Here is a 25,875-nt window from a genome sequence, read left to right as displayed (position 1 = left end):
CCCTGTAACTTGGCTTCTCTCAGGGAGGGAACCATCAGAAGGCCCTCGGCGCTGGACCTCAGTGTCCGGGCAGAACTATGGGGGTGGAGACGCTCCTTCAGGACTACTGGGCCGAGGCCGTTTAGGGCTTTGAAGGTCAGCGCCAACACTTTGAATTGTGCTTGGAAAAGTACTGGGAGCCAGTGTAGGTCTTGTTTACCTGGTTCCCTGTAACTTGGCTTCTCGCAGGGAGGGAACCGCCAGAAGGCCCTCGGCCATCCCTACAATGACCTTGCGAGGTAGATGAACCGACTGGCTGTCTCTCTCTCTCTCTGCCATACCTGAAGAACGCCACTGCAGACTGAATCTGGGACCTTCTGCATGCAAAACAGCTGCTCTACCACATACCCACCCAAGGCAGGCTCATAAACCGTTTTGTCTTGTGGACTAGCCACTTCCGCAGACTTATTTCCGATTGCCAGGTCTGCAGGACGCCGTGCCGGCAGGGGCACCCGACTGCCACCGCCCCATCCAATGTCCTGAGGGCTCTGCCAGCTCTAAAGGGACTTGGGGGTTCTCTCTGCTTGGATTCCCGCCCCCGCCCCCCCGCCACATGAGACACTCTGGCAGACCTGGGAACAGACTTCGAGCCTGTTCCCCCATGACATCACCATACGGTTTTATCTCTCCGCCTAAGGCGGAACGACGGGGAGACGCTTTTAAAAGGCTGTCCCTGCAGGGAGGTTGGTTTCCTATGGTTTCCACAACTCTCTCCTGCTCCCCCAGGAGAGATGCACTGCGGCAGACGCAGAAAAGCTGGAGAGGCGAACGGGGGGGGGGGGGCGGGAAACCAAGGCACCCTTCTCTGCTTCTCCACGCAAAACGATTGCATGGTCCCCGGAGGTTCTACGCCCCTGCGCTGAATTTAGACACGTGAGGACTAGCGGCTTCTTCAAAAAGCTAAGGAGCCTGCGGAAATAACCTCTTTCCGTGCCTCCCACTGCCCCCGCCACAGCAAAACCAGCTGATGAGCTCCGGCATCCCAGCGCAAGGTTGGGAGTTGTAGTACGAAACTTATGGAGGGCGTCAGGTTGCCAGAAACGGCTATATGTTAGGATACGGGCAGCATCCTATGCACTGGGCCCGGGATCTTAAGAACGTGGAAACAGACCCCTCCACCCCACCCTTACAGGACCTGGCCAGTGTTAGAAACTCAGATATATAAACTTGGCGCCAAATGGCTCATTGGATCAGGGTTACAGGCGCCAAAACAGAATGCCCAGCTGCCATTTTGGGGCACGTCTCGTTTTCCAAATGATAGACTGGCTGTGGTTGATTCTCAGTTAAACGTCTGGCTAGTTCAGAGGATGGAAGTGAGAGCTGGACCACAAAGAAGGCTGATCGCCGAAGAATTTATGCTTTTGAATTCTGGGGCTGGAGGAGACTCTTGAGAGTCCCATGGACTGCAAGAAGATCAAACCTCTCCATTCTGAAGGAAATCAGCCCTGGGTGCTCACTGGAAGGACAGATCCTGAAGCTGAGGCTCCAAGACTTTGGCCACCTCATGAGAAGAGAAGACTCCCTGGAAAAGACCCTGACGCTGGGAAAGATAGAGGGCACAAGGAGAAGGGGACGACAGAGAACGAGATGGTGGGACAGTGTTCTCGAAGCGACCAGCATGAGTTTGACCAAACTGCGGGAGGCAGTGGAAGACAGGAGTGCCTGGCGTGCTCTGGTCCAGGGGGTCACGAAGAGTCGGACACGACTAAACGACTAAACAACAAACAGTTCAGAGGACAACCTTGAGCTAGGTCAAGAGCTTTGAGAGTGACAGTCTGGTTTTCCTTGTGGAATAGTAACTTGTGCACTACGGTTGCGAGGTGGAACAGGCCCTCTTCCCCCTCCGTGTGCGCTTCCAAGGTGCTGCTGATGCCACAAGGTGGAGAAGGAAGGAAGGAAGGAAGGAAGGAAGGAAGGAAGGAAGGAAGGAAAAGAGACAGTATCGGGAAGGAAAAAACGAAGTTGGGAGAACTTCGCAGGTCTCTCCCTGCCTCCCGCCAGCTCTAATGAGAGAAAGAGAGAGTCGAAATATCCAAGCGGCTTTGCGGGGTGTGCCAAAGGAAGAACCCAAAGGAAGGCAGGCTCGGCTGAGGTCAGAAGGCAAGCAGAGAGCTCACAGCTAATAGGTGCCGGGGAGGTAATTAGCTGGAAGGTGGTATCTCGCCATGCAGACACTGCTGGAAAAATAAGACTCAGGGAAACTGCTCTGAGATCCCTTTACCAACCTGAAGATCCTGCCAGAAAAATATACATAGTTTTATTAATTTCCAGTACCTAGCAATTGCAATAGAGAGAAAAATACAGAAGCAAAACCCCCAACACACCCCGGCGGATCAATCCAGTTAAGTTTGCCAAACGGACTATGCCGAAAAGTCCAAAACTTACAGGAAGAACTAGAAACCAGGAAATATCAACTTTTAATAAAGAAAAGCGGAAGTATACTACGTATTCGATAAAGCCCTGCAAACGACTAAATTCATTAGCAGCAGGACTGATTTGGAACTCGCAGCCAAAATTTACGTCAAGCGATATTAAGAGATTTATTCATAACTGGAATTAGAAAGGAGATGTAGCGTGAAAATTGGAACGCAAGGAAGCACAGAAAGGGGGAGGGAAGTCAAAGGCGGTATTTGCGTTTTTTGAAAACTGGATGTTTGCAAAAGTGACAATTTTGGCAGCTTGCCAGGAAAGTTAGCAGGAAAGTGTTTTCACAAAAGGATAGCCCATTTCAACAAAACAGTCTACACATTGTTCGTATTATGCAATGGATATGATCTCTTCTATAATTTTTCTTATAACAGCGGGAGACCGTACATTCTGTTTCCAACGAGAGATACACAGAGGTCCCTTTCCGATTCGGAGCTGCTACTAAAATAAAATTAATTAGTTTTTTATAACTAAAGTCAGATTGCTCTTCTTAAAAAATAGTTAACAATCCCAAACTTTGATACGTTGCACATGTTGACCCGTAATAAAGGTTATTCGGTGAGCACCCTCTGCCAGAAGGGCTTTATATGTTCACGTTTGATTGATTGATTGATTGATTGAATTTATATACCGCCCTATACCCCCAAGGTTTCAGGGCAGTTCCACCACATGTGAAATGTTGTACCTATAACTATTGCAGCCTCTGCAGAACAATGGTGGGATAGTTTTATGAACACAGCTACACCGTAATGGTGTCAAATGCCATCAGCGTAGTAACTTAAATATATTTCCCCGTATCCGAGTTGATACCAAACCACCTAAGGCTCTGCGTGCAAAAAATAGGAATTCTCGAAACCACCCTGGCACCCGTCCGGTTGCCAGACAGTTTAAGCAAGGAACAGCCCTGCCCGAACAAAAGCTTTTTAGACAGCTGGTTCTTAGAAGCAAGGGTGAAAGCAGAATTCAAAACTCAACAGGCGCTTTTTGCACCCAGTGTCTCCGAAATCTGGAGGTGCATGCCTGGAGATCTTTGGATCTGTTCTCACACTCTGAAACCCCATCCTGTAAGAATTCCACCCGTTCTATTTTCTCAGCAGCATCAGAAAGAATTTCAGGAACCAAAAAGTCGTACTGGAAAATATGCCTTTCGAAATCTGGCCCAAGAATGGCAACCAGGCCATTCCGTTTTGGTGACACTTAACCCTGGTGGGATGTGGGTGGCGCTGTGGGTTAAACCACAGAGCCTAGGACTTGCCGATCAGAAGGTCGGTGGTTCGAATCCCCACGATGGGGTGAGCTCCCGTTGCTCGGTCCCTGCTCCTGCCCACCTAGCAGTTCAAAAGCACGTCAATGCCCAAGTAGATAAATAGGTACCAATCTGGCGGGAAGGTAAACGGCGTTTCCGTGCGCTGCTCTGGTTTGCCAGAAGCGGCTTAGTCCTGCTGGCCACATGACCTGGAAGCTGTATGCCGGCTCCCTTGGCTAATAAAGCAAGATGAGCGCCGCAATCCCAGAGTCGGTCACGACTGGACCTAATGATCAGGGGTCCCTTTACCTTTTTAACCCTGGTTTAAGAAGCCATTTGGCCCCTAGCTCTTATTCCTGAGTTTCCAACACTGGGCAAAAGCTAATACTCTATGGCAGCCTTTCTCAACCTTGGGTCCCCAGATGTTGTTGGCCTACAACTCCCATCATCCCTGACCACTGGTCCTGTGAGCTAGGGATCATGGGAGTTGTAGGCCAAAACCATCTGGGGACCCAAGGTTGAGAACCACTACTCTATGGTATAGAAAACAAAGTTGGCCACCAATGGCGAAAGAAAGGTTAAAAAGCAGTATATTATTAGTATATAAAGCCTTTAACAGCTTGGGACCAGTTCACTTGCAAATATCGCCTTACCATAAACACCCTCTCAACTGCTCTGAGGTTCCACATAATGTTCACTCCACACTGGTAATAAATACAGTGTGCATTTTAGTGTGGCAAAGCCCTTACTCTTTTCAGCACCTGCCAAAAAGCTTTTTTGTTTAAGCAAGCCTGCCCTGACATGCAGAATTCAGGTGTTGGGTTTAATCTGCTTTTACGTTTATGGCTTATTTTATCTTTCGAGTGTTTTTAAAGAGTTGTTTCTGCTGATCGCTTCATTGTTTTGTTCTGTGAACTGCCCTGAGCTTTTCTTCCCCCGTTCTCTCTTTACTACCAAATGGTGCGTACATTTTTATAAAATATGGGCACACGTACAGAGTAAACCGTGTGTCTGAATACAGAACGCACGCTGTCCGGCTCCAGGACTGGGCTGCAGGGAGGGTTTTATACTGACTCTCTCTGCGTGGCACCTTAAACCTAGGCTGCGGTCACAACAATGGAATGTCTGTTCGCCAGGGGGTAGGAATAGATGACCCATGCGGTCCCACTCCAATGCTACAATCTCATCGCTCAACAGCAGCTCGCTCTTGTAGCAATTCACTTGTCCCAGTATGCAAGAAGGGAAAAACACACAGTGGAAATGGAAATAGATCAGAAGGTCGGTGGTTCGAATCCCCGCGATGACGGGGTGAGCTCCCGTTGCTCAGTCCCTGCTCCTGCCAACCTAGCAGTTCGAAAGCACGTCAAAGTGCAAGTAGATAAATAGGTACCGCTCCGGCGGGAAGGTAAACGGCGTTTCCGTGCGCTGCTCTGGTTCGCCAGAAGTGGCTTAGTCATGCTGGCCACATGACCTGGAAGCTGTATGCCGGCTCCCTCGGCCAATAAAGCGAGATGAGCGCCACAACCCCAGAGTCGGCCACGACTGGACCTAATGGTCAGGGGTCCCTTTACCTTATATACCTGAGTTTCTAACACTGTACCCAAGGAAGTTTGCCCGTTTACGGCATTTATAGTCTTGTCGTTTACTGCGTTTATATGCCACCTTCCCTGGCCACGGGCAGCTCGAGGGGACGTACAAAGTTCCCGCCCTGCCCATTTTATCCTCGCAACAACCCTGCGAGGGAGACTAGGCCGAGCGTTTTGCAAGTGTCCCAAGTTCACCTGGTGAGCTTCACGGCCAGCGAGTGGCAATTGGAACCCTGGCCTCTGCCAGGTCCCAGTCCGAGACTCTAAACCACTGCGTCACATGATGTCCTGAGCAAAACATGAGAACAACTGGATCCCATCCAACTCCGGTTCTTTGGTTCTATTCCTTTGCCCCGAGGCACACCTCGTAATGGCGCTGGGTTCGTGATACGCGGTGGTTTTAAAATCCCAAGGCAGGAAGGGGACACCCCCCCCCCGCACCGGCAATAACGCGACGGCCTGCAATACGCACTGCCGGCCTTCCCGCTTAGAAAAATCTCCGGGAAGGCTTGGAAGCCAGAAAGCCACTTCCTTGCTCAACTTTCTCCCCCCCCCCACCTCTCCCTGTTTGTTATTACAAATCTCAGCTGTGAAAGCCAGCTTGTTATTGCAGGATTTGCACAGACAGAGTTGCAGCCCAGCGCTTGAGGCTAATTCCGAGAAAGAGACTGCGAAAGAACGGAGGCGGGACACACACACACACACATGCATACACAAGACACAAACCTACACACGGCAAGAGCCCCCAAACTCAACAACTGCCCAGTCAGGGTGGATATAAATCAATGATTAAAAAATAATAATCAGATTTTTAAAAATTTTAATCGGATTTTTTTATTTTATTTTAATCGGATTTTTAAAATACAGTGGTACCTCGGGTTACATACGCTTCAGGTTACAGACTCCACTAACCCAGAAACAGTGCTTCAGGTTAAGAACTTTGCTTCAGGATAAGAACAGAAATTGTGCTCTGGTGGCACGGCAGCAGCAGGAGGCCCCATTAGCTAAAGTGGTGCTTCTGGTTAAGAACAGTTTCAGGTTAAGTACAGACCTCTGGAACGAATGAAGTACTTAACCCGAGGTACCACTGTAAAATGCTTTTGGAGGGAAAATCTTTCTAAAGATAGTTTTCTATTAAGTTACATTATAGTCCAGGCTTCCTCAACCTCGGCCCTCCAGATATTTTGAGACTACAATTCCCATCATCCCCGACCACTGGTCCTGCTAGCTAGGGATTGTGGGAGTTGTAGGCCAAAAACATCTGGAGGGCCGAGGTTGAGGAAGCCTCTTATAGCCCAAAGCATGGGTTGGAAAACTAAGGCCCAGGGGCCGGATCCGGCCCAATCGCCTTCTAAATCCGGCCCGCAGACGGTCCGGGAATCAGCGTGTTTTTACATGAGTAGAATGTGTCCTTTTATTTAAAATGCATCTCCGGGTTATTTGTGGGGCATAGGAATTCGTTCACCCCCCCCAAAAAAAATAGTCCGGCCCCCCACAAGGTCTGAGGGACAGTGGACTGGCCCCCTGCTGAAAAAGTTTGCTGACCCCTGGTCCAAAGGCTATCATCAGGAAATAAGGATTTGTTTTAAGTTTTTCATGTGTGCTAAAACTCAGTCTAAATTTGGTTTTTTTAAAAATCGTTTAACCACATCAGTTAGCAAACATGGTATACATATATGCTATAATGTTACCGTTTTAATTAAATAAGTTGCTCAAATTGTTACTAAGGTAATGGTTATTTTTCTCCTGCCAATAAAGCACAGCAGAAAAGTTGTCCAAATATAAACAGTTGACTTGTTAAACCTCACAATAATTTCATAATTTTCTGTCTATGTATTTCTAAGGGTATAAACAAATCAGTAATTTTTGATATAACTGTAAAAAATGCTCTGAAAATTTGCTATTCCGAAAATGAAACCTCCATCTGGTTGTAAATATTAAGATTATACCAGCAAGAATGAATCTTTCTTGGAAAAAAAGAGATTTAAATCGAGTCTTACTGAGTAGTGATTTAAATCAATTTTATTTAAATCAAATCCGCCCTGTGACCAATGAAAAAAAAAAAGAAAGGAAAGGAAAAAGGAGGGAGATCTGGACAGGCTATATATATCCCTTATAAAAAGCATGGAGGGCTTAATTACAGGTGAAACTCGAAAAATTAGAATATCGTGAGAAAGTTCATTGATTTCAGTAATTCAACTTAAAAGGTGAAACTAATATATGAGATCGACTCGTGACATGCAAAGCGAGATATGTCAAGCCTTGATTTGTGATAATTGTGATAATCATGGCGTACAGCTGGTGAAAACCCCAAATTAACCATCTCAGAAAATTAGAATATTCAAGGAAATCAGCAAAACAAGGATTGCAAAGCGAGCAAGACTGGACCTCTGAGAAGTAGAAGCACATCTCGCTTTGCATGTCACGAGTCGATCTCATAGTTTCACCATTCAAGTTGAATTCCTGAAATCAACGAACTTTTTCACGATATTCACATTTTTCGAGTTTCACCTGTATGACCAAGCAACACATTTTTTTGTGTTGCATGCGATTCCATAGGAGCGAGCTTTTTTGGTTTTCCTATGAGACAGGTGCCTAGTCCAACAATAAAAGGTTCCCGAGAGATGCTTCCCAGGACAGGTTGAAACTTTACCTGGGCATTTTAAGCCGCTCCATTGGTCCTGCTGAGGTGTGCTGCGTGCATGCAAGGCAGTGAGGGGCAATGGTTAGAGTGCTGGACCCCAGGAGAGGCCAGGGTGTGACCTAAGTGGGGATTCAGCCCCTGACTGCATGTACACAGTACACAAAGTGCGCCTGGTGCCTGGCTAATTTCAAACACGGGCAAAGTCACCCATGTCAGGGGCCATCGCCGCAACATCAACTCCCCTAGTGCAACAGGGTGTCAGAAGTGGATTAAGACTTTTGCTAAAAGGTAAAGGGACCCCTGACCGTTAGGTCCTGTAGTGGCCAACTCTGGGGTTGCGGCGCTCATCTCGCTTTACTGGCCGAGGGAGCCGGCGTACAGCTTCCGGGTCGTGTGGCCAGCATGACTAAGCCGCTTCTGGCGAAACAGAACAGCACACAGAAATGCCGTTTATCTTCCCGCCGGAGCAGTACCTATTTATCTACTTGGACTGGTGCGCTTTCGAACTGCTAGGTTGGCAGGAGCAGGGACCGAGCAACGGGAGCTCACCCCGTCGCGGGGATTCGAACCGCCGACCTTCTGATGGGCAAGTCCTAGGCTCTGTGGTTTAACCCACAGCGCCACCCGCTTCCCTTCAAGGGTTTTGCTACAGGGCTGCAAAACACAAGCGGCGGGACAAACGTAGCTGACAGAACCACTTTCCAGGAAACCCTTACAAGTCAAGCCTTCTCACTGCTCCCCAAAATAAAATTTAAGTAGCTTACAACCCGACCTACCCAAAATATCCGCATCTTTCGCTTACCTCTCTTCCAACCGCCACCTGCAATGTGTGCTCAGGGTGAGGAAGGAAGAGATAACACAAGAGCCTTCCGATTTGCTGCTGAATCCCATAGCAACTGTATTCATTTCAGAGGTAAATTTCACAGGCAATAATTCCAAAGAGCTTCGGGGAGAAATGCTCAGGTTCCGACTGGGTTGGAGGGGTCTTGGAGGGTAGGGAGGGAGGCTCAGCGTTCTTCGAACGCAAGATTCAACCTTCCCTTCTAGTAATACTTGGCGTTTATATTCTGGTCCCCCAACTCCACCCCGAATGCTGAAATACACAAATACAGACCACTGGTCCATCAAGGCCTCACATCCTAGTCCAGAGGTCTGCAACCTTTAAGACGAAAAAGCCACTTGGACCCGTTTCCGAAGGAAGAAAAAAAACTGGGAGCCGCAAAACTCGTCATTATAAAAATAACTTTTTTGCCACTTTTTATTATTTCTTTGTTTGACCCCTCAGAATTACTCCTCCTCATAGAAATAAACGTTAAATTAACAAGTTACCTTTTTGTGTGTGTGTGTTCTTCACTCCCCTTCAAAACAGTGACCAGCATACATGCCCCTTACAATGTGGCGGGCGGGTGGGAAGGTGACTAATGCACGCACCGCCAACATGCGACGTCACAGCCAGTACAGCGCCCGCCACAGTGGGGAGTGTCGGGGCGCACAATGCGCCTCCTCCCCTCGCTAGTATCCACCCCGGAGCCGCGGCAAAGGTGTAAAAGAGCCACATGCGGCTCCGGAGCCGCGGGTTGCTGACCCCTGTCCTAGTCTCACAGCGGCCAGCTAGATCTCCCAATAGGAAACCCGTGAGCAGGATTCGAATGCACGAACAGTCTCCCCTCCCACGGCTTCCAGCGACTGGTATTCAGAAGAACTGCGGCCAGAGTTTGAAACTCAAAGATATATCATCATCAATCTTTATCCAGAAACCCAACAAATCGTTACAAAGCAATACACAGTTCATACAGCCTACCTCCAGGTTAAACAAGCATTTTGTTCAGAATATAGGGATCATTGGTTCTTGCAACCACCGATAAAAACTTTGCCACTGCTAATGTTCTAGCGTTTGTCCGGTCTTCCAATAGGAACCTGACATAGTGAGCCTCTGATTTTCCCGGGAAAGGTACCAGCAAGGGTAGTATCAGTTCAGCCCTGACTTGCTCATATTTTGCACAGTGCAACAAAATATGTTTTATGGAATCGATGTCTTGAGCACACGAGCAAAGTCTGTCCTGGTAGGGAACTCCTCTCAACCTGCCATCCAACACTGCAGAAGGAAAGACGTTTAGTCTGGCTTTGGTGAAAAGCCTTTGATAGTTTGGTACTGTCAGGTTTAAAATGTAAGATGTTAACTTAAAGACATACCCAAAGATATATAAGCTAGGCGCCCAATGGCTCCTGAGAGCAAGGTTTCCGTCGCCAAAGCAAAATATCGTTTTTGGGGCAAGACGGCTGTAAAGCCTTTTTTTTTTTTTCAAATGACAGACTGACCATGACTGATTATCAGTTAAATATCGGGTTAGTTTTATAGGTCAACACCAGCACTTTGAATCGGGCCCAGAAATGAACCGGCAGCCCAGAATCGGTGCAATGTGCCACGGCCGCTGAATTCTGCACCGGCTGAAGTTTCCAAACCCTAATTGGTAGCCAGTAAAGTCGGACCAGGATTGGTGTAAGATGCTCAGACCGTCTTGCTCCGGTGAGCAACCTGGCCGCTGAATTCTGCACCGGCTGAAGTTTCCGAACCGTCTTCAGAGGCAGCCCTACGTAGAACGCAATGCAGTAATCTAACCTTGAGGTTACCAGAGCATAGACAACAGTAGTTAGGCTATCCCTGTTCAGATACGGGCGTAGCAGCTGGGCCACCTGACCATTAGGTCCAGTCGCGGACGACTCTGGGGTTGCGCGCTCATCTCGCTTTATTGGCCGAGGGAGCCGGCGTACAGCTTCCGGGTCATGTGGCCAGCATGACTAAGCAGCTTCTGGCGAACCAGAGCAGCGCACGGAAACGCTGTTTACCTTCCCGCCAGAGCGGTACCTATTTATCTACTTGCACTTTGATGTGCTTTCGAACTGCAAGGTTGGCAGGAGAAGGACCAAGCAACGGGAGCTCACCCCGTCATTGTGGGGATTCGAACTGCTGACCTTCTGATCGGCAAGTCCTAGGCTCTGTGGTTTAACCCACAGCGCTACCCGCGTCCCTTATGCACACATATGAATTTCAGGCACACATCCTTATTCCCTCCCAACAGCGCTGGAAGGGGTCTGAAAGTAACTGGAGGTGAAAACTGGTCACAGTTCCAGTCACCTTGCACCTGCTCGCCTATGGCGACATAGCAATCGCCGGGCGAAGAGAAGGAAGAGTTGTGTCACTCTTCAAGCTGACGGTAAGTAGTAATTAACTAACAGGTGTGGAGGAGGGTGCGAGCAGGAAGTGGTTTTTTTCTTCTTCTTTTACGGTGGACTAGTAACTTAACGCGGGTGGCGCTGTGGGTTCAACCACAGAGCCTAGGACTTGCAGATCAGAAGGTCAGCGGTTTGAATCCCTGCAACGGGGTGAGCTCCCATTGTTTGGTCCCTGCTCCTGCCAACCTAGCACTTCGAAAGCACGTCAAAGTGCAAGTAGATAAATAGGTACCACTCCGGCGGGAAGGTAAACGGCGTTTCCGTGCGCTGCTCTGGTTCGCCAGAAGCGGCTTAGTCCTGCTGGCCACATGACCCGGAAGCTGTACGCCGGCTCCCTCGGCCAATAAAGCGAGATGAGCGCCGCAACCCCAGAGTCGGCCACGACTGGGCTTAATGGTCAGAGAGCCAGTGTGGTGTAGTGGTTAAGAGCGGTAGTCTCGTAATCTGGGGAACCGGGTTTGAGTCTCCGCTCCTCCACATGCAGCTGCTGGGTGACCTTGGGCTAGTCACACTTCTCTGAAGTCTCTCAGCCCCACTCACCTCACAGAGTGTTTGTTGTGGGGGAGGAAGGGAAAGGAGAATGTTAGCCGCTTTGAGACTCCTTAAAGGGAGTGAAAGGCGGGATATCAAATCCAAACTCTTCTTCTTCTTCTTCTTACCTTTACCTAGTAACTTAAGAGGAGCAGATTTGCAAAGCAGGACAAGAGATATGGGTTTTTGCTTGTTTTAAAAAAATACAGGGCGGACCACCTGTTTCGCACGCAGCGAGCGCCTGGTTCAATTCTGGCAATGCCCATGGAAAAATACAAGACGGCAATTTGCACCTGAGAGAGCCGTCAGAGGAGCCGACAGGGGCCTGACCTCATATTCCTGCACTGGAAGAACTAAATGACCCTCGCGGTCAATTCCAACACAACAATTCCATGACTCCGGCAAGGAAAAGGCTCCAGAGAAATTCACTGAGTTCTAGCATTAGGACGGAGGGAGGGAAATAATCTCAACTCATTTTCTTTATGCCATGCATTATTTTATATGCTCCCATTATTCAGTTTTATCTGGAAATAAAAAAACAACAACCCACAAATACTGCAGCCTGTAAGTGTGCTCCATCCCCTTGGCGAGCTATTATTATTTAGTGAATCTATATCCTGCCCTATACCTGCAGGTCTCAGGGACGTTCACAGGACCGCCTTTCCCTGAACCCAGCTCAGGGCCAGGAGCTGTTGCACAGAGAAAGACTGCTGAACTGTGGCTTAGGGCCCTCGTATCTACGGGACCGTCTCTCCTGGTATGCCCCGCAGAGGAGGTCCATGAATAACCATAGTTTAGAGGTCCCAGGCCCTAAGGAAGTCAGACTCCTTCACCAGAGCCGGGGCCTTTTCAGTGATGGCTCCGACCTGGTGGAATGCTCTGTCCCACGAGACCAGGGCCCTTCAGGATTTAACCTCCTTCCGTCGGGCCTGTAAGACAGAGCTATTCCGCCTGGCCTTTCATTTGAATCCAGCCTGATCTTTTATTTCCCTTCCCCTCCCCTTTTATGAAGATCACCCGCTCTGAGACCCCACAGCTAATTCTCCCCTGACCTCCTCGCTGGCCCAAGTAGGACCAATTCAGCCAGCTAGCCCTGGGGATAATCTTATGCTTATTTCCCCTAAATTGATTTTTGATTTTTATTGTTATTCAGGTTTTAATATTGTGTTTTTTGCTGCTTTTATAATTGTTTTAAATTTGTTGTTAGCCGCGCTGAGCCCGGTTTTTGAACCGGGAAGGGCAGGGGTATAAATAAAAATTTATTTTTATTATTATTATGAGCTGTGCTCTTTCTCTCTCTCTCTCACAAAGCAAAATCAGGTGCCGGGATTTCCTAACCAGGTCTCCTCTCCGCCCAGCTGCTAGTCATCCTGGGATGGCCGTCCCCAGGAAAAGAGGCCCAGCTGGGTGTATGTGGGCCAACTCACTTTGGAGTGTCACAATCAACCCAGATGCTGTGGCATTGACAGCGGGCCTTGGGTTGCGACAGGCTTTTTGGCGCAAGGGAGTGTGGCCGACTGGCAAGGGTGCTGTGCTCGGGAACTGTGGAAGACCAGGGTTTGAGTCCCCGCACTCGGACATGGCAGCTCCCTGGCCACTCACTCTCGGCCTTGCCCTGCCTCTCAGGATTGTTGTTAGCCAGGCGCGTTTTGCAACTGGCACGGGTCCGATTGAGACCGCATGTTCATATAAGAGCTCGGCTGCTGGATCTGACCCAAAGGAGGCCTATCTAAGCCCAGCCTCCTGTCTTCGCAGTGCTCCAAAGACAAACCCTCGAGCAGGAGGTGGCAGCAGTAGCTTTCTCCCGGTGTTAGAAATTAGCCGGGCGCCAAGGCGCGTTTTGCGACTGGCGCAGGTGCAGTTGCAACTACGTGGGGATCTCTGGGTGCCAAGGCTGGCGACTGACATCTTCATCTGGCTGGCCCCTCCAGCTTTCTTAAGCAGGTCAGCAGAAGAGCTTATTTGCCCTAATCTCCTACCATTTTCTCCATGGTTCAGCCCCCTCCTCAGTTCATCCCTGCAACGAACCTGCAAGGTAGATCAAGAGGTTGTGACTGACTCCAAGGTCACCCAGTGAGCTTCACAGTGGGAGTGTGGATTTCCAACAGAGCCTCCATGGACAGAGCCAGTCTACCTTGGTGGCGAACAAGAGCAGGAGAAGGCTGCTCTTGAATTCTGCCAGTGGGCTTCCCATTGCGGGCATCGCAGTGGGCCACTGCGAAGACAGGAAGGGTGCTGGGTTGGACGGGCCTGATTCCTCAAACCCCAGGAGCAAGGGTGTGGATTCGAGACCCTGCAAAATCTGTGTGATACTGGGCCAGTGGGGCCAGAGGTTTGAGAGGTTATAAAGTCCTTTCCAGCGTTAGAAACTCAGAAAAAATCTAGGTTAAATCTAGGTTACGGTCGCTACCACAGAATGTCTGTTTGCCAGGGGGTTGGAATAAAATAATAAATGCCGTTTTTGAGCTATTTTAGCCGATTTTCGCCCAGACGCTACTTCCGGCTGCAGTATTTCGGGTATGTCCGGGGAATTTCGGACGTACGGCAACCCTATTTTGCAACAATTCGCTAGCAAGAAGGAGGAAATGGCATTAACTATGGACTAAGGCAGAGGTTTTTAAACTGTGCTCGCCACACGGTCACAAATAGAACCCTCGCCAGTAGCAAAGCGCGCCTGGCTCCTGGCTAATTTCTAACACTGGACTTGCTGGACAGTGCTGATGCCCAAGCAACAATCTGGCTCCCCCAACCACCCAGGGGGGCTCAAAACTGGCTAAGAACAGCAGAATGACCCCATTTCCTTGGTTATGCACCCACTTGTTCAATACACACCTGCGATTTCATTTTAAGGCTCGTGTGCCGGAGTGGGTGGGATCCCACACTTGTCCCCATTACGAAAACGGGCCTGTTTGTTCCACCGACCCCACTGAAAAATAAATTGCACGGGCAAGCAAGTCACGTTCCGGGGTTGCAGAGGAAAGCAGCCTCGCTCTGCCTCCTCTTGCAGCTGATAAACACTCATTAGCAAGCAATTGCTGTAACGAAGAAGAAGAAGAAGCCATGCCATCCAGTGTGTAATTAGCACAAACCCTCCTCCTGCCCTCGGCTGAGGCCCTTGCCGTGTAACCAACACCCTACGTTAAAAATAGAGTCCGGGACGCAGTCCCAATTTGCCCTCACCGGAGGCTGAGGTTGCCAACGATAAACAGGTTTGCCTCTCCTGGTTCCTGCCGGCCCGTCTCGGAGGGAGGGAAGGCAGGCAGCCTCGGATAGGGCAGGGGGAAATGTGCCCTTAAAAAGGTAAAAAAAAACCCAGAATATTAGATTTTTCAGGAGTCCCTGCTGAGCGGAAACTTATTATTTCTCGCTGAAAAACTCGAGTCCGTCTTAAGAGGCCAGGGAGTGTTTCAAAACATTTGCACAGTCGCTGAGCCGCCACAAGAGCACATCCGGAGGATTGTTTGGCAACCCTCCAGGAAACCCAGTCTTGGGATCTCCGTCACCAGGAGGTCGCCCAACAAGCCAGACTCGCCCCATCCTTCGCCCCACGACGCAAGCGAGAGACAAGCCCTCCCTCCTGCGCCTTTGAAGTCAATTCAGAGGTGGCGCCCTAGGTTGAGCACAAACATTCAGACTCAAGCAGCTGGGGGCCAAGGGTTTTCGCCAGGGGGGTGGGAAGGGGACTGGCTGCCCCCGCCGCCCTGAGAAAGCCTGGAAAGCAAGCCCCGAACAGGTCTCAACCTGTCGCACAGCTTGGGGGTAGGGGCTGGGGGTCAGAAAGGCAGGATGCAAGCTTCTGGGCTACACAGGACTCTCAGGCTGGAGGTGGGAAGGAGAGATTAGGTGGGTGGTGAGCTGGTTCTGTAACCGAGGCGGAGTATCGACTTCCTCTCTCTCCAAAACTCCAGATTTTGGGGGCGGGGGGGGAGAGAGAGGGGCTGGAAATATGGGGCAAGAACCTGCTGGCTGTGTTCCGCTATCCAGCCTAAGAGTCTTGTGTGATACAGATGCCTGCAATACAACATAGCTAAGGACACAAAGCTCTAAGCTTCCCCCTAAGCATGGGGCACCCCACACAGAGCACCCGCCCCATTCCCCAAGCCTAGCCCCACGTGTCAAAGAAAGCGGGGTGCCCCCCCCACTTAGCAGGAAGACTGAGGGGTCCAGCGAGCACGCACCCCGGTTTTCCTGCCACCGAGAAACGGGTCTCTTCGCGCGGGTTACTCAAATGGATGCCGCAATTGGTGGCGAACGATGGATTAAAAGTAAAGAGCTCTGGGGTTTGGGAAAAAGCACTTATTTCTTAAAAGCTGTTGGAGGGGTCAGTCGTTACAAAACACCTCCGAAAGACTCTCTCCTTTCCAAATTGACCCACTCTTTGATTGACATGGCATTCTTGGGGGGGGCGGGGGTTTGAGCACTGGGTTTTTTGGGGAGGGGGGCATTAAACCTCCTTTAAACTCCCCTCCCCACATATAAGGGATTCTCCATAAATTTGAGGGGCCTGTCTTTAGTCCGAACCCCACTCAGCTGTGCCTTATTATTATTATTATTATTATTGGGGGGGGGTATTGATTTAAAACCTCCACCTTAAGTCTTTCCAGTACAATACTTACTAGTGGGCTTCTCTCATTCAGAAGGCAGACTTTTTTTGGGTGGGGGGGGCAGGAAGAAGGAGGAGGCACAAATAGACACTCAAAACTTGCCAATGCTAGACGTGTTTTCCTGGAGGAAGAGCCATAGAACTCTGTGGGGGTTACTTTGGAGTAGGCAGGACTAGGATTGTACTATAAACCGGGGGGGGGGGGGGGAGAGTTTGCCCTGTCCATCTTCCCCCATCCCAATATCTGTCTGGGACAGGCTCACTGGTCTTTTTCAGGCGAGAACAGAGAACTCCTTGTATCCTGAGACATTGCAAAGTCAGGCCCATAACTCACCACCACTGGTATATCCCCTGGTATATTTAAAGTGGGGGGGGGGGGAGAGAGAGGTATACCCAGTCTATGGGCTCACCCTCCCAATTTTCTGCTGGGACATGTGGGGGGGGGGATGTTGTAAATCTGCCTTTCCACATCATGCTCTGATATTACACAGCTCCCCTATGAAAATGGGGAGGGGATTCCCTTATTTTTCCAGGTCTCCAATTTTGGTACTGGGGGGGGGGGATATTTAGAGACAGGTGCTTAGTGGGGGGGACAGTTCTGTATCTGTTTCCTTAGTCCTGTAACAGTCACATCTCCCCCCCAAAACCAAGGCACCTCCATTCATAATTATAAAAACATGGATCTGTTTGTATCCAGGCCTCTTTCATTGTGTATTGGGGGGTGGGGCGCTTTTCACAATAGTAGCCTTTTTTTTTTTAAGGAGGGGGAGTTCTGTCTTTCCTCATTTCATCACACCCTAAGGACACACCTCCTCCTCCCCCCCTCCCCAAACTCTCCTCCATCAACTTCCTCCTTTTCCAGGTTACTTTTTCCGGAGGGGGTGGGGGAGAAAAAGAAGAAATCACACTACAAAATGGCCCTTCTGGGGAAGGGGAGAAAAAGGGACCCCCAATTCATCCAACACCCCCCAATGCAATTATGAAAGGGGGGGGGTGTTCCACGCTTATTCAGACTAATTTTGGAAGAGCCGACAGAGGGAGGGGGACAAAATCCACTTCTCAGACTCACCATTTTGGGGGGGGGGAGGATCTGTCTCCCCAATCCCGTAGCCACCCCCTCTAACCCATAATATATTAGAAGGGGGGGTCCATCTCATTCAGTGTAGGGGATCTTGTGCCTACATGGTTTGAGGTGGGGAGCCACTTCTCATCTTCCTCCTCCCCCCATATTTATGAAATAAAGGAGGGCTCCCACCTCTGATGACCCCATTTAAAAAAGGGGGTTCACTGTCCCCTCCCTATCTAAACAATGAGGGGGACCACCTTTCTTTTCCTCATTATACTTCTCTCCTCTTTTCCAACCCCTTATTATAAGAAAAGGGGTGTTTATTGATGTGGGGTCCCTCTCCCCCCTTTTCCCATACTATTAAGGGTGTGAGTCCTCTCTGCCTGTTCATAAGATGGGGGGCTGTCCCCTTTTCCTTCCTCCATTGTAAGAAGAGGGGGTGTCTCCATAGGTGATAAGAGACAGTCCTCCCTCCGTAAATATATAGGGGTGTCTGTCCCCAGGCCCTTCTCTAATGAGGGGAGGGTTCTCCTTCCCTCCTCCCCCCATTACAATGCCCCCCACTCTACTGATAAGCGGGTGTTCCTTTCCTCTCCCCTACATCAAGGAGGGGGAAGGCAACTCTCCAGTGATGAATTGAGGGGGTACCCTCCTCCCTACCTTAATGGGGGTCCCCCACTATACATGAAGCAGGGGTCCTCCTTTCCTATTAATGAGGATTGTTTGTGGAGGGGGGGTCCCCTTTTCATTGAGGGGGAAGGCTACTCTCTAGTGACAAAGTGGGTTCCCCCTTCCCTTCCCTCTATACATGAGGTGGGGGTCCTTCTCTTCTATTAATATGTGTGGAGGGGAGTCCCCCTTCCCTCTCCCCCAATTATGATGAGGAAGGGATCTCTATTAAAAAGGGGAGTCCAGTTGTTGTTTTTTAAGGAGATGCTCCTCTCTAGTGACGAAGTGGGGGTCCCCCTTTCCTTCCCTACCTTAACAGGGGTCCCCCACTATACATGAAGTAGGGGTCCTCCTCTCCTGTTAATGAGGAGTGTGCGTGGAGGGGGGGTCCCGCTTCCTCCTCCCCCAAATTATAATGAGGAAGTGGACTCTGTCTATTAAATAGGGGGATCCTTTTTTGTAAAAAAGGAGGTATCCTCTCTAGTGACGAAGTGGGGGTCCCCCACAACACACGAGGTAGGAGTCCTCCTCTCCTAGTAATGAGGTGTGTGTGTGGAGGGGGGGTCCCGCTTCCCTCTCCCCCAGTTATGATGAGAAAGGGGGTGCTCCCCATATTAATGAGCACCTCTTTTTAAAAAAGGGGTGCTCCCCATATTATCGAACACCTCTTTTTTAAAAAGGGGGTCTCCTCATATTAATGAACACCTCTTTTTAAAAAAGGGGTGCTCCCCATATTATCAAACACCTCTTTTTAAAAAAGGGGGTGCTCCCCATATTAATGAACACCTCTTTTTTGAAAAGGGGGTGCTCCCCATATTAATGAGGAGGGGGTGGCCTTTTCCTCCCCTGTCTATTATAATGACACGAGGAGAGGGAGTGTGTGTGGTGGTGGGGGACTCTATTTAAAAAGGGGGGTCATCTGTTTTTTTAAAAAAGGGGGTGCTCTCCATATTAATGAGGGGGGGTGGCCTTTTCCTCCCCCGCCCATTATAATGACACGAGGAGGGGGAAGACTGTGTGGTGGGGGGGCTCTATTTAAAAAAGGGGGTTCTCTTTTTAAAAAGGGGGTGCTCCCCACATTAATGAGGGGGGGGTGGCCTTTTCCTCCCCCGCCCATTATAATGACACGAGAAGAGGGAAGACTGTGTGGTGGGGGGGCTCTATTTAAAAAGGGGGGTTCTCTTTTTAAAAAGGGGGTGCTCCCCACATTAATGAGGAGGGGGTGGCCTTTTCCTCCCCCGCCCATTATAATGACACGAGGAGAGGGAGAGTGTGTGGTGGGGGGGCTCTATTTAACAAGGGGGGTTCTCTTTTTATAAAGGGGGTGCTCCCCATATTAAAGAGGGGGGTGGCCTTTTCCTCCCCCGTCCATTATAATGACACGAGGAGAGGGAGAGTGTGTGGTGGTGGGGGGAACTGTACTTAAAAGGGGTGCTCCCCACATTAATGAGGGGGGGTGGCCTTTTCCTCCCCCGCCCATTATAATGACACGAGGAGAGGGAAGACTGTGTGGTGGGGGGGCTCTATTTAAAAAGGGGGGTTCTCTTTTTAAAAAGGGGGTGCTCCCCATATTAAAGAGGGGGGTGGCCTTTTCCTCCCCCGTCCATTATAATGACACGAGGAGGGGGAAGACTGTGTGGTGGGGGGGCTCTATTTAAAAAAGGGGGTTCTCTTTTTAAAAAGGGGGTGCTCCCCACATTAATGAGGGGGGGTGGCCTTTTCCTCCCCCGCCCATTATAATGACACGAGAAGAGGGAAGACTGTGTGGTGGGGGGGCTCTATTTAAAAAGGGGGGTCCTCTGTTTTTTAAAAAAGGGGGTGCTCCCCACATTAATGAGGGGGGTGGTCTTTTCCTCCCCCGTCCATTATAATGACAGGAGGAGAGGGAAGACTGTGTGGTGGGGGGGCTCTATTTAAAAAGGGGGGTCCTCTGTTTTTTAAAAAAGGGGGTGCTCCCCACATTAATGGGGGGTGGCCTTTTCCTCCCCCGCCCATTATAATGACACGAGGAGAGGGAATGTGTGTGGTGGTGGTGGGGGGGTCCCCTCCAAGGCCTATATATATATATAGGGGGGGGTCGTGCCTCCCCTCCCCCCCACAGAAGCCCCGCCCCCTCCCCTCCCCCCCCCGCGACCACCCACCTTGCGCCCCTGGTAGGCCTCGAAGGCGCGCAGGGCCGAGTCGGTGAGCTTGACGTGGAAGACGGAGACGCGGGTGCCGCGGCCGAGCCGCCCGCACGACAGCGCGTAGCCCCCCTCCGCCAGCGCCGCCATCTTGGGAACCTCCGCCGAGGGAGGAGGAGGAGGAGGCGGCGGCGGAGGCACAGGCGCCCGGCCACGCCCCCTCATGCCTAGATTATGCGGCGCCGCGTTCCACGCCTTCCACGCCCTCCGCCTGACCCTCGCGCGGAGAACCTCCGGCGCTCGCTCCGCCCCCCGTGGCGTCATCGCGCTGCCGCGAAGCACGCCGGGAAACGTAGTCCCCACCTGTTCTCCCCTCTCTCTATCCCACACTGGATTAAACTAAGGGTATGCGGTCTTCTACAACAACGACAACGACCATGATAATTAATAATATTGATTATTGATTATAATCAATAATGATAATAATTATTATTGATTATTTATTATAATCAATAATGATTGTAATAAATAACTGCATTTGTACCGCACCTTTTGCTCTCTGAGGACCTCAAAGGGGTCAACAAATACTGTAATCAATATGTAATGAATATATACATCATAGCTGTCAACTTACAGATTTGAAAATGAGGCACAAGCAGCCTCGAAAATAAGGGATCAGCAGCCAAAATAAGGGATCAACAATTACTTTGATAAAATACACATTTTGTTGCGTGCAAATGGTTTTAGATACCTATTAGGTCCATAAATTACCATATAGCATATATTCAACACAAAAAAACAGCAACAATTTGTTGTTGACAAAGGACAGCTGGACATAGAAAGGGCCCCATTACCTTCAGTAGTTTATTTAAGGGACGTCATCAATAAGGGACAGCAGCGGGACATGGCACTGGGATAAGGGACTGTCCCACCAAATAAGGGATGCTTGACAGCTATGATATACATATATATACAGTAGATATGTGTGTAATGTATATAATATATAAAAGAAAACATATAGATAATAATATGCACTGTATATATAAAGGAGGATACACAGACACACACACACACAAGGTATATTTGTTGTTGTTGTTTAGTCGTGTCCGACTCTTCTAAACATTAATAAGAAGGGGGGCTAAATCAGTCAAATCCATTCATTCCAAAGGGCCTTTTTTTTCTATGACTAACGTTGGATGCAGATAATAAATAAATCAGATTTGATTAACAAGTTAATTTGGCATAAACAGCTATATAAATTATGGGACGTACATTTTGCATCATGTTGTGTAATTTATCAGTCTCTGTGTGTGTGTACGTATATAATATGTGTGTGTGTATGTCAACGCAGTCCTTTTTATTGTTTCTTTCTTTTTAAAATATGGACTTATATTTCTAAATGATGGGTTTTTTTCTAGTTAAGCTATATACAAAGAGTAAGCATGGTGAAATTAATGGACTTACGTTAGCCGTGCCCAGTGATTTTCAATGGGTCTACTCTGGTTATGTACTGGGATGCAACAACCGTCCCCAATTTATATTTCATGTGGTTATAAACTCTATTTGCATGTTGTGCAATTCTTTTATTTATTATTTTTTTATATTATTTATTTATTATTTATTATATTTCAGTCTATATTGATGAATCACACGGTTGTACTTATGCGTTTAGTGGCATTTATATGCCTTAACAAAGTTTTCTATAGAAAGCTAATTTCTCAGGAAGAGCTGGAGAAAGACTACATGTACGGCAACTCGAGAGGGCCAAAAAGCCTCTTTTCGGTTCGCTTTGGCGCGCAGTGCGCAAGCGCCTTGCCGCAAAGCACGCTGGGGAGTGTTGTTTTCACTCTGGATAACCGCGGCGCTATCACTTTTTTCCAAATAATTACATAAATCATGTTTTCCATAGCAGCCTGCTATGTGTATCTAAATAAATAAAGAATAATAATAATAAAAATAAATAAATAAATAAATAAATAAGGCGCGCAAAGAATGCTGGGTAACTCTCTCTCCCCGCCTCCTTGTTGCTAGGCGCGTCAGAGGCCAAACTCATAATACTGTGGCTGAGGGAGGCGGGGCCATTCAAATGACGCCTACGTGTTGCGTCACGAGGGGCGGGGCCAATGTGTTTTCCTTCTTCCCGACCTCTGCGACGTCAGCGAGACGCCGCCCTCTATTGGTCGAAGCCGAGAAGCGCGCCTCCGCCTCACAAAAAAACTACGCTACCCGGGATGCATAGCGGCGGACGCGCACGCCTCTTCCGGTAGAATCTTTCGATTTTGATTGGTGCGACGTCACGGGCCAAAGGAGCGCTTCCGTTTCTGGAGAGAGAGGACGGGGCGAGGGACGAGGATAAACATGGTCAGCTTGGCAGGAAGCAGGTAAGGGCTCGGCCGGAGCAGCAGCAGAGAGAGGGGGAGGCCTGAATTGTACTGGGAGCCTCTGAGCATGCACAGAGTGATTGAAGCTTCTGCGCATGCGCAGAATTGCCCCTGGTGGTTGAAGCCACTGAGCATGCACAGAGTGCACCTTATCTATTCAAGCCATGTGGCAAGACGTGGTGTTCCTTGTGCAGGGCCTTTTCCTTCCACTTCCAGAGTGCGAATATGCACCAGAGCATACACAGAATACCTGTGAACATGATGATGATAATAATAATAATAATAATAATAATAATTTTTTACTTATACCTCGCCCTCCCCAGCCAAGACCGGGTTCAGGGCGGCTAACAACCCATAATAAAAACAAGTTGATTAAAATACAATTTTAAAAAGATTAAAGGACAACATTAAAACATTAAGGTGCAGGCTCTTCACAGGAGGAGAAAGGAAAAAGAAAGAGGGGGAGGGAATCAAACTGATTCTAGATAGATAGATAGATAGATAGATAAATTTATTGTCATTGTCCGTATATACACAGTATACACAACAACGAAAATCAAACACCCACCCAAAGACCGGGTTCACATACACATTTGCACGTATCTCCAACACTCTCATCCTATTCAGACATAATCTATAAAAACATATCATACTCCAGAATGTAACATAACCTATTAAAGGCATAACATAACCTAAAAACCTGTCTCATTCCTTCCTACTCCCTGCTTGCTATTTCTTGCAACTGGCCCTGAGATCATTATTTAGTGCAATCAGAGCTCTTGGATAGAAACTATTCAGAAGGCGTGTGGTTCGTGTTTTCATTGTCCTATATCTTCTGCCCGAAGGCAACAGTTCAAAGAAGTTGTGAGCAGGATGGGTGGGATCTCTCAGGATATTGTGTGACTTCTTCAAAGTGCGAGACGTGAAGATCTCATCCAGGGTTGGTAGTTGGAGCCCAATAACATTCTGGGCAATTTTAATTATTCTCTGTAAAGCTTTTTTATCCGTTTCAGAGCTGCTCCCATACCACGATAATATACTATAGGTTAAGACACTCTCGATGGTACTGTGATAATAGGACAGAAGTAGGTGCTGAGATAGATTCAGTCCCCTGAGCATTCTCAGGAAATACAACCTCCCCTGCACCTTCCTCACAACCATATTAATATTTGCAGTCCATGAGAGGTCCTCAGAGATGTAAATGCCCAGGTATTTAAAACTACCAACCCTCTCCACCTCCTCGCCATTTATGTGCAATGGTAAAAATACACTTTTCTTTCTCCTAAAGTCAATTATGAGTTCTTTGGTTTTTTTGGTGTTAAGCATAAGATTGTTTTCTTTACACCATTGAATTAACCCCTGTACTTCTTTCCTATAAGCAGTCTCATCGTTCTCACTAATGAGCCCCACCACTGTTGTATCATCCGCAAATTTGATGATTGTGTTGGACTTATACAGTGGGGTGCAATCAAATGTGTACAGGGAATAGAGAAAGGGACTTAGCACACATCCCTGAGGGGCTCCTGTGCTTAATACTAGAGTAGAAGAATAGTAAGGGCCCATTCTCACTGTCTGCGGCCTATCAGTCAGGAAATTCCTTACCCACAGACAGATCTTCTGATGTATACCCAAATTGGTCATTTTAAGAAATAACCTGTCTGGCAGAATTGTATTGAAGGCAGAACTGTAGTCCACAAACAACAGCTAAGCCAAAGGCCAGGCGGAACAACTCTGTCTTACAGGCAAGTAGAAGAAGAAGAGTTTGGATTTGATATCCCGCTTTATCACTACCCGAAGGAGTCTCAAAGCGGCTAACATTCTCCTTTTCCCTTCCTCCCCCACAACAAACACTCTGTGAGGTGAGTGGGGCTGAGAGACTTCAGAGAAGTGTGACTGGCCCAAGGTCACCCAGCAGCTGCATGTGGAGGAGCGGAGACGCGAACCCGGTTCACCAGATTAAGAGTCCACCGCTCTTAACCACTACACCACACTGGTTTCCTTCCCCCTGCAGACAGTGTACTTTTTGAGCATGTACAGAGTGTATTTGTTGCCGGGAGAGGAGAGATCTAAGCCTTTCTACTGAGACCTGAACGTCCTCATCAAAACTTATACAGTGGTACTTCTGGTTGCGAACGGGATCTGTTCCAGAGCCCCGTTCGAAACATGAGAATAACGCAACCCGCATATGCACGGGTCGCGATTCGCCGCTTCTGCGCATGACGTCACTTTGAGCGTCTGTGCATGCGCGAGCGGCAAAACCTGGAAGTAACCCTTTCCGGTACTTCCAGGTTGCAACCTGAAAACATTTAACCTGAAGCAAACGTAACAAGAAGTATGACTGTACGCTTATAAAAATATAAAACTCAACACACACAAAAGCAGAAATGTCTGTCGTAATGAAACCTCAGCAAAGCAAGCAAAAAGTTCTCTTTTCTCTCTCCCCCAGATCTCTCTTCCTCATGCAGAGGATTTCGGCTTTTGTGCTTTATCGGCGTGGGATCAGTTCCCTTTTCTCCATGCCACTGTCTCCAGAGCCAGCAGCTGCCTGCCGGAGTTTCCCTCAGCTGGTGACGCCATGGGGCTGCCAACAGATCCGGACGAAAGCCCGTGGCAATGAGTACCAACCCTCAAACCTCAAGAGGAAACACAAGCACGGCTGGATCAAGCGCATCCGCACTCGCAGTGGCATCGAGGTGATCCTCCGACGGATGTTGAAAGGCAGGAAGTCTCTGACCCATTAAAAAAACAGCCCCTGCGTCAGAAGCTTCAAACCGGTTCATTTTGCTATAATGCGCTAAAGAGCCTTGCGCACCACAAACTGGAACAGAAGGTCTTCCATTTCTGCAATGTCTGTGTGAGTCCTTGCCTGGAGTGGAAGCCACGGATTTTTCTATGGGGATTTGTCAGCTGAATCGAAACCGAAAACTTTCGTAGGTGGCATTGCCGTTCAGGAATCAAGATTTATTTCCCGCCTTTCTGCAAAGCAAATAAATTGTTGTTGTTGTTTAGTCGTGTCCGACTCTTTGTGACCCCCTGGACCGGAGCACGCCAGGCACTCCTGTCTTCCACTGCCTCCCACAGTTTGGTCAAACTCATGCTGGTCGCTTCGAGAACACTGTCCCACCATCTCCTCCTCTGTCATCCCCTTCTCCTTGTGCCCTCCATCTTTCCCAACATCAGGGTCTTTTCCAGGGAGGCGCCATCTAATCACCTTAGGAACTCCGCTCCGCATTTGTGCACGGTTTCCTCCTCAGCCTTTTCTTCTCCCAAATATATCCCTCAAGGCAACAGAGGTTTGGGATCAGAGTCTCCCTTCTCCCGGATGG

At 48.9% G+C, this 25,875-nt stretch overlaps 2 protein-coding genes across 3 annotated transcripts in view; one reads left to right on the top strand and one right to left on the bottom strand.

Moving 5' to 3' along the window:
* Nucleotides 1-20,356, bottom strand: part of ELL (elongation factor for RNA polymerase II) — a 50,051-nt gene extending 29,695 nt beyond the window's left edge. Inside the window, exon 1 of one of the 2 annotated variants that reach the window (XM_080988948.1) lies at nucleotides 20,187-20,356. In XM_080988948.1, coding sequence (XP_080845074.1) covers nucleotides 20,187-20,318 — 132 coding nt within the window. In that variant the 5' untranslated portion in view covers nucleotides 20,319-20,356. The remainder of the gene's footprint in view (nucleotides 1-20,186) is intronic. The other variant, XM_080988947.1, reaches the window with a different exon arrangement.
* Nucleotides 20,357-22,410: 2,054 nt separating this feature from the next.
* MRPL34 (mitochondrial ribosomal protein L34) lies at nucleotides 22,411-25,557 on the top strand. The gene is made up of 2 exons (XM_080989325.1): nucleotides 22,411-22,549; nucleotides 24,996-25,557. Exons 1-2 carry the CDS (start codon nucleotides 22,527-22,529, stop codon nucleotides 25,288-25,290), a joined length of 318 nt encoding a protein of 105 aa, XP_080845451.1. The 5' UTR covers nucleotides 22,411-22,526; the 3' UTR covers nucleotides 25,291-25,557.
* The last annotated feature ends 318 nt before the right edge of the window (nucleotides 25,558-25,875 follow it).

Source organism: Podarcis pityusensis, assembly GCF_964106645.2.
Source record: "Podarcis pityusensis genome assembly, chromosome: 18".
Taxonomy (NCBI): domain Eukaryota; kingdom Metazoa; phylum Chordata; class Lepidosauria; order Squamata; family Lacertidae; genus Podarcis; species Podarcis pityusensis.
The sequence above is the reverse complement of the archived record's forward strand: the minus strand, read 5'-3'. Positions and strand labels throughout refer to the sequence as shown.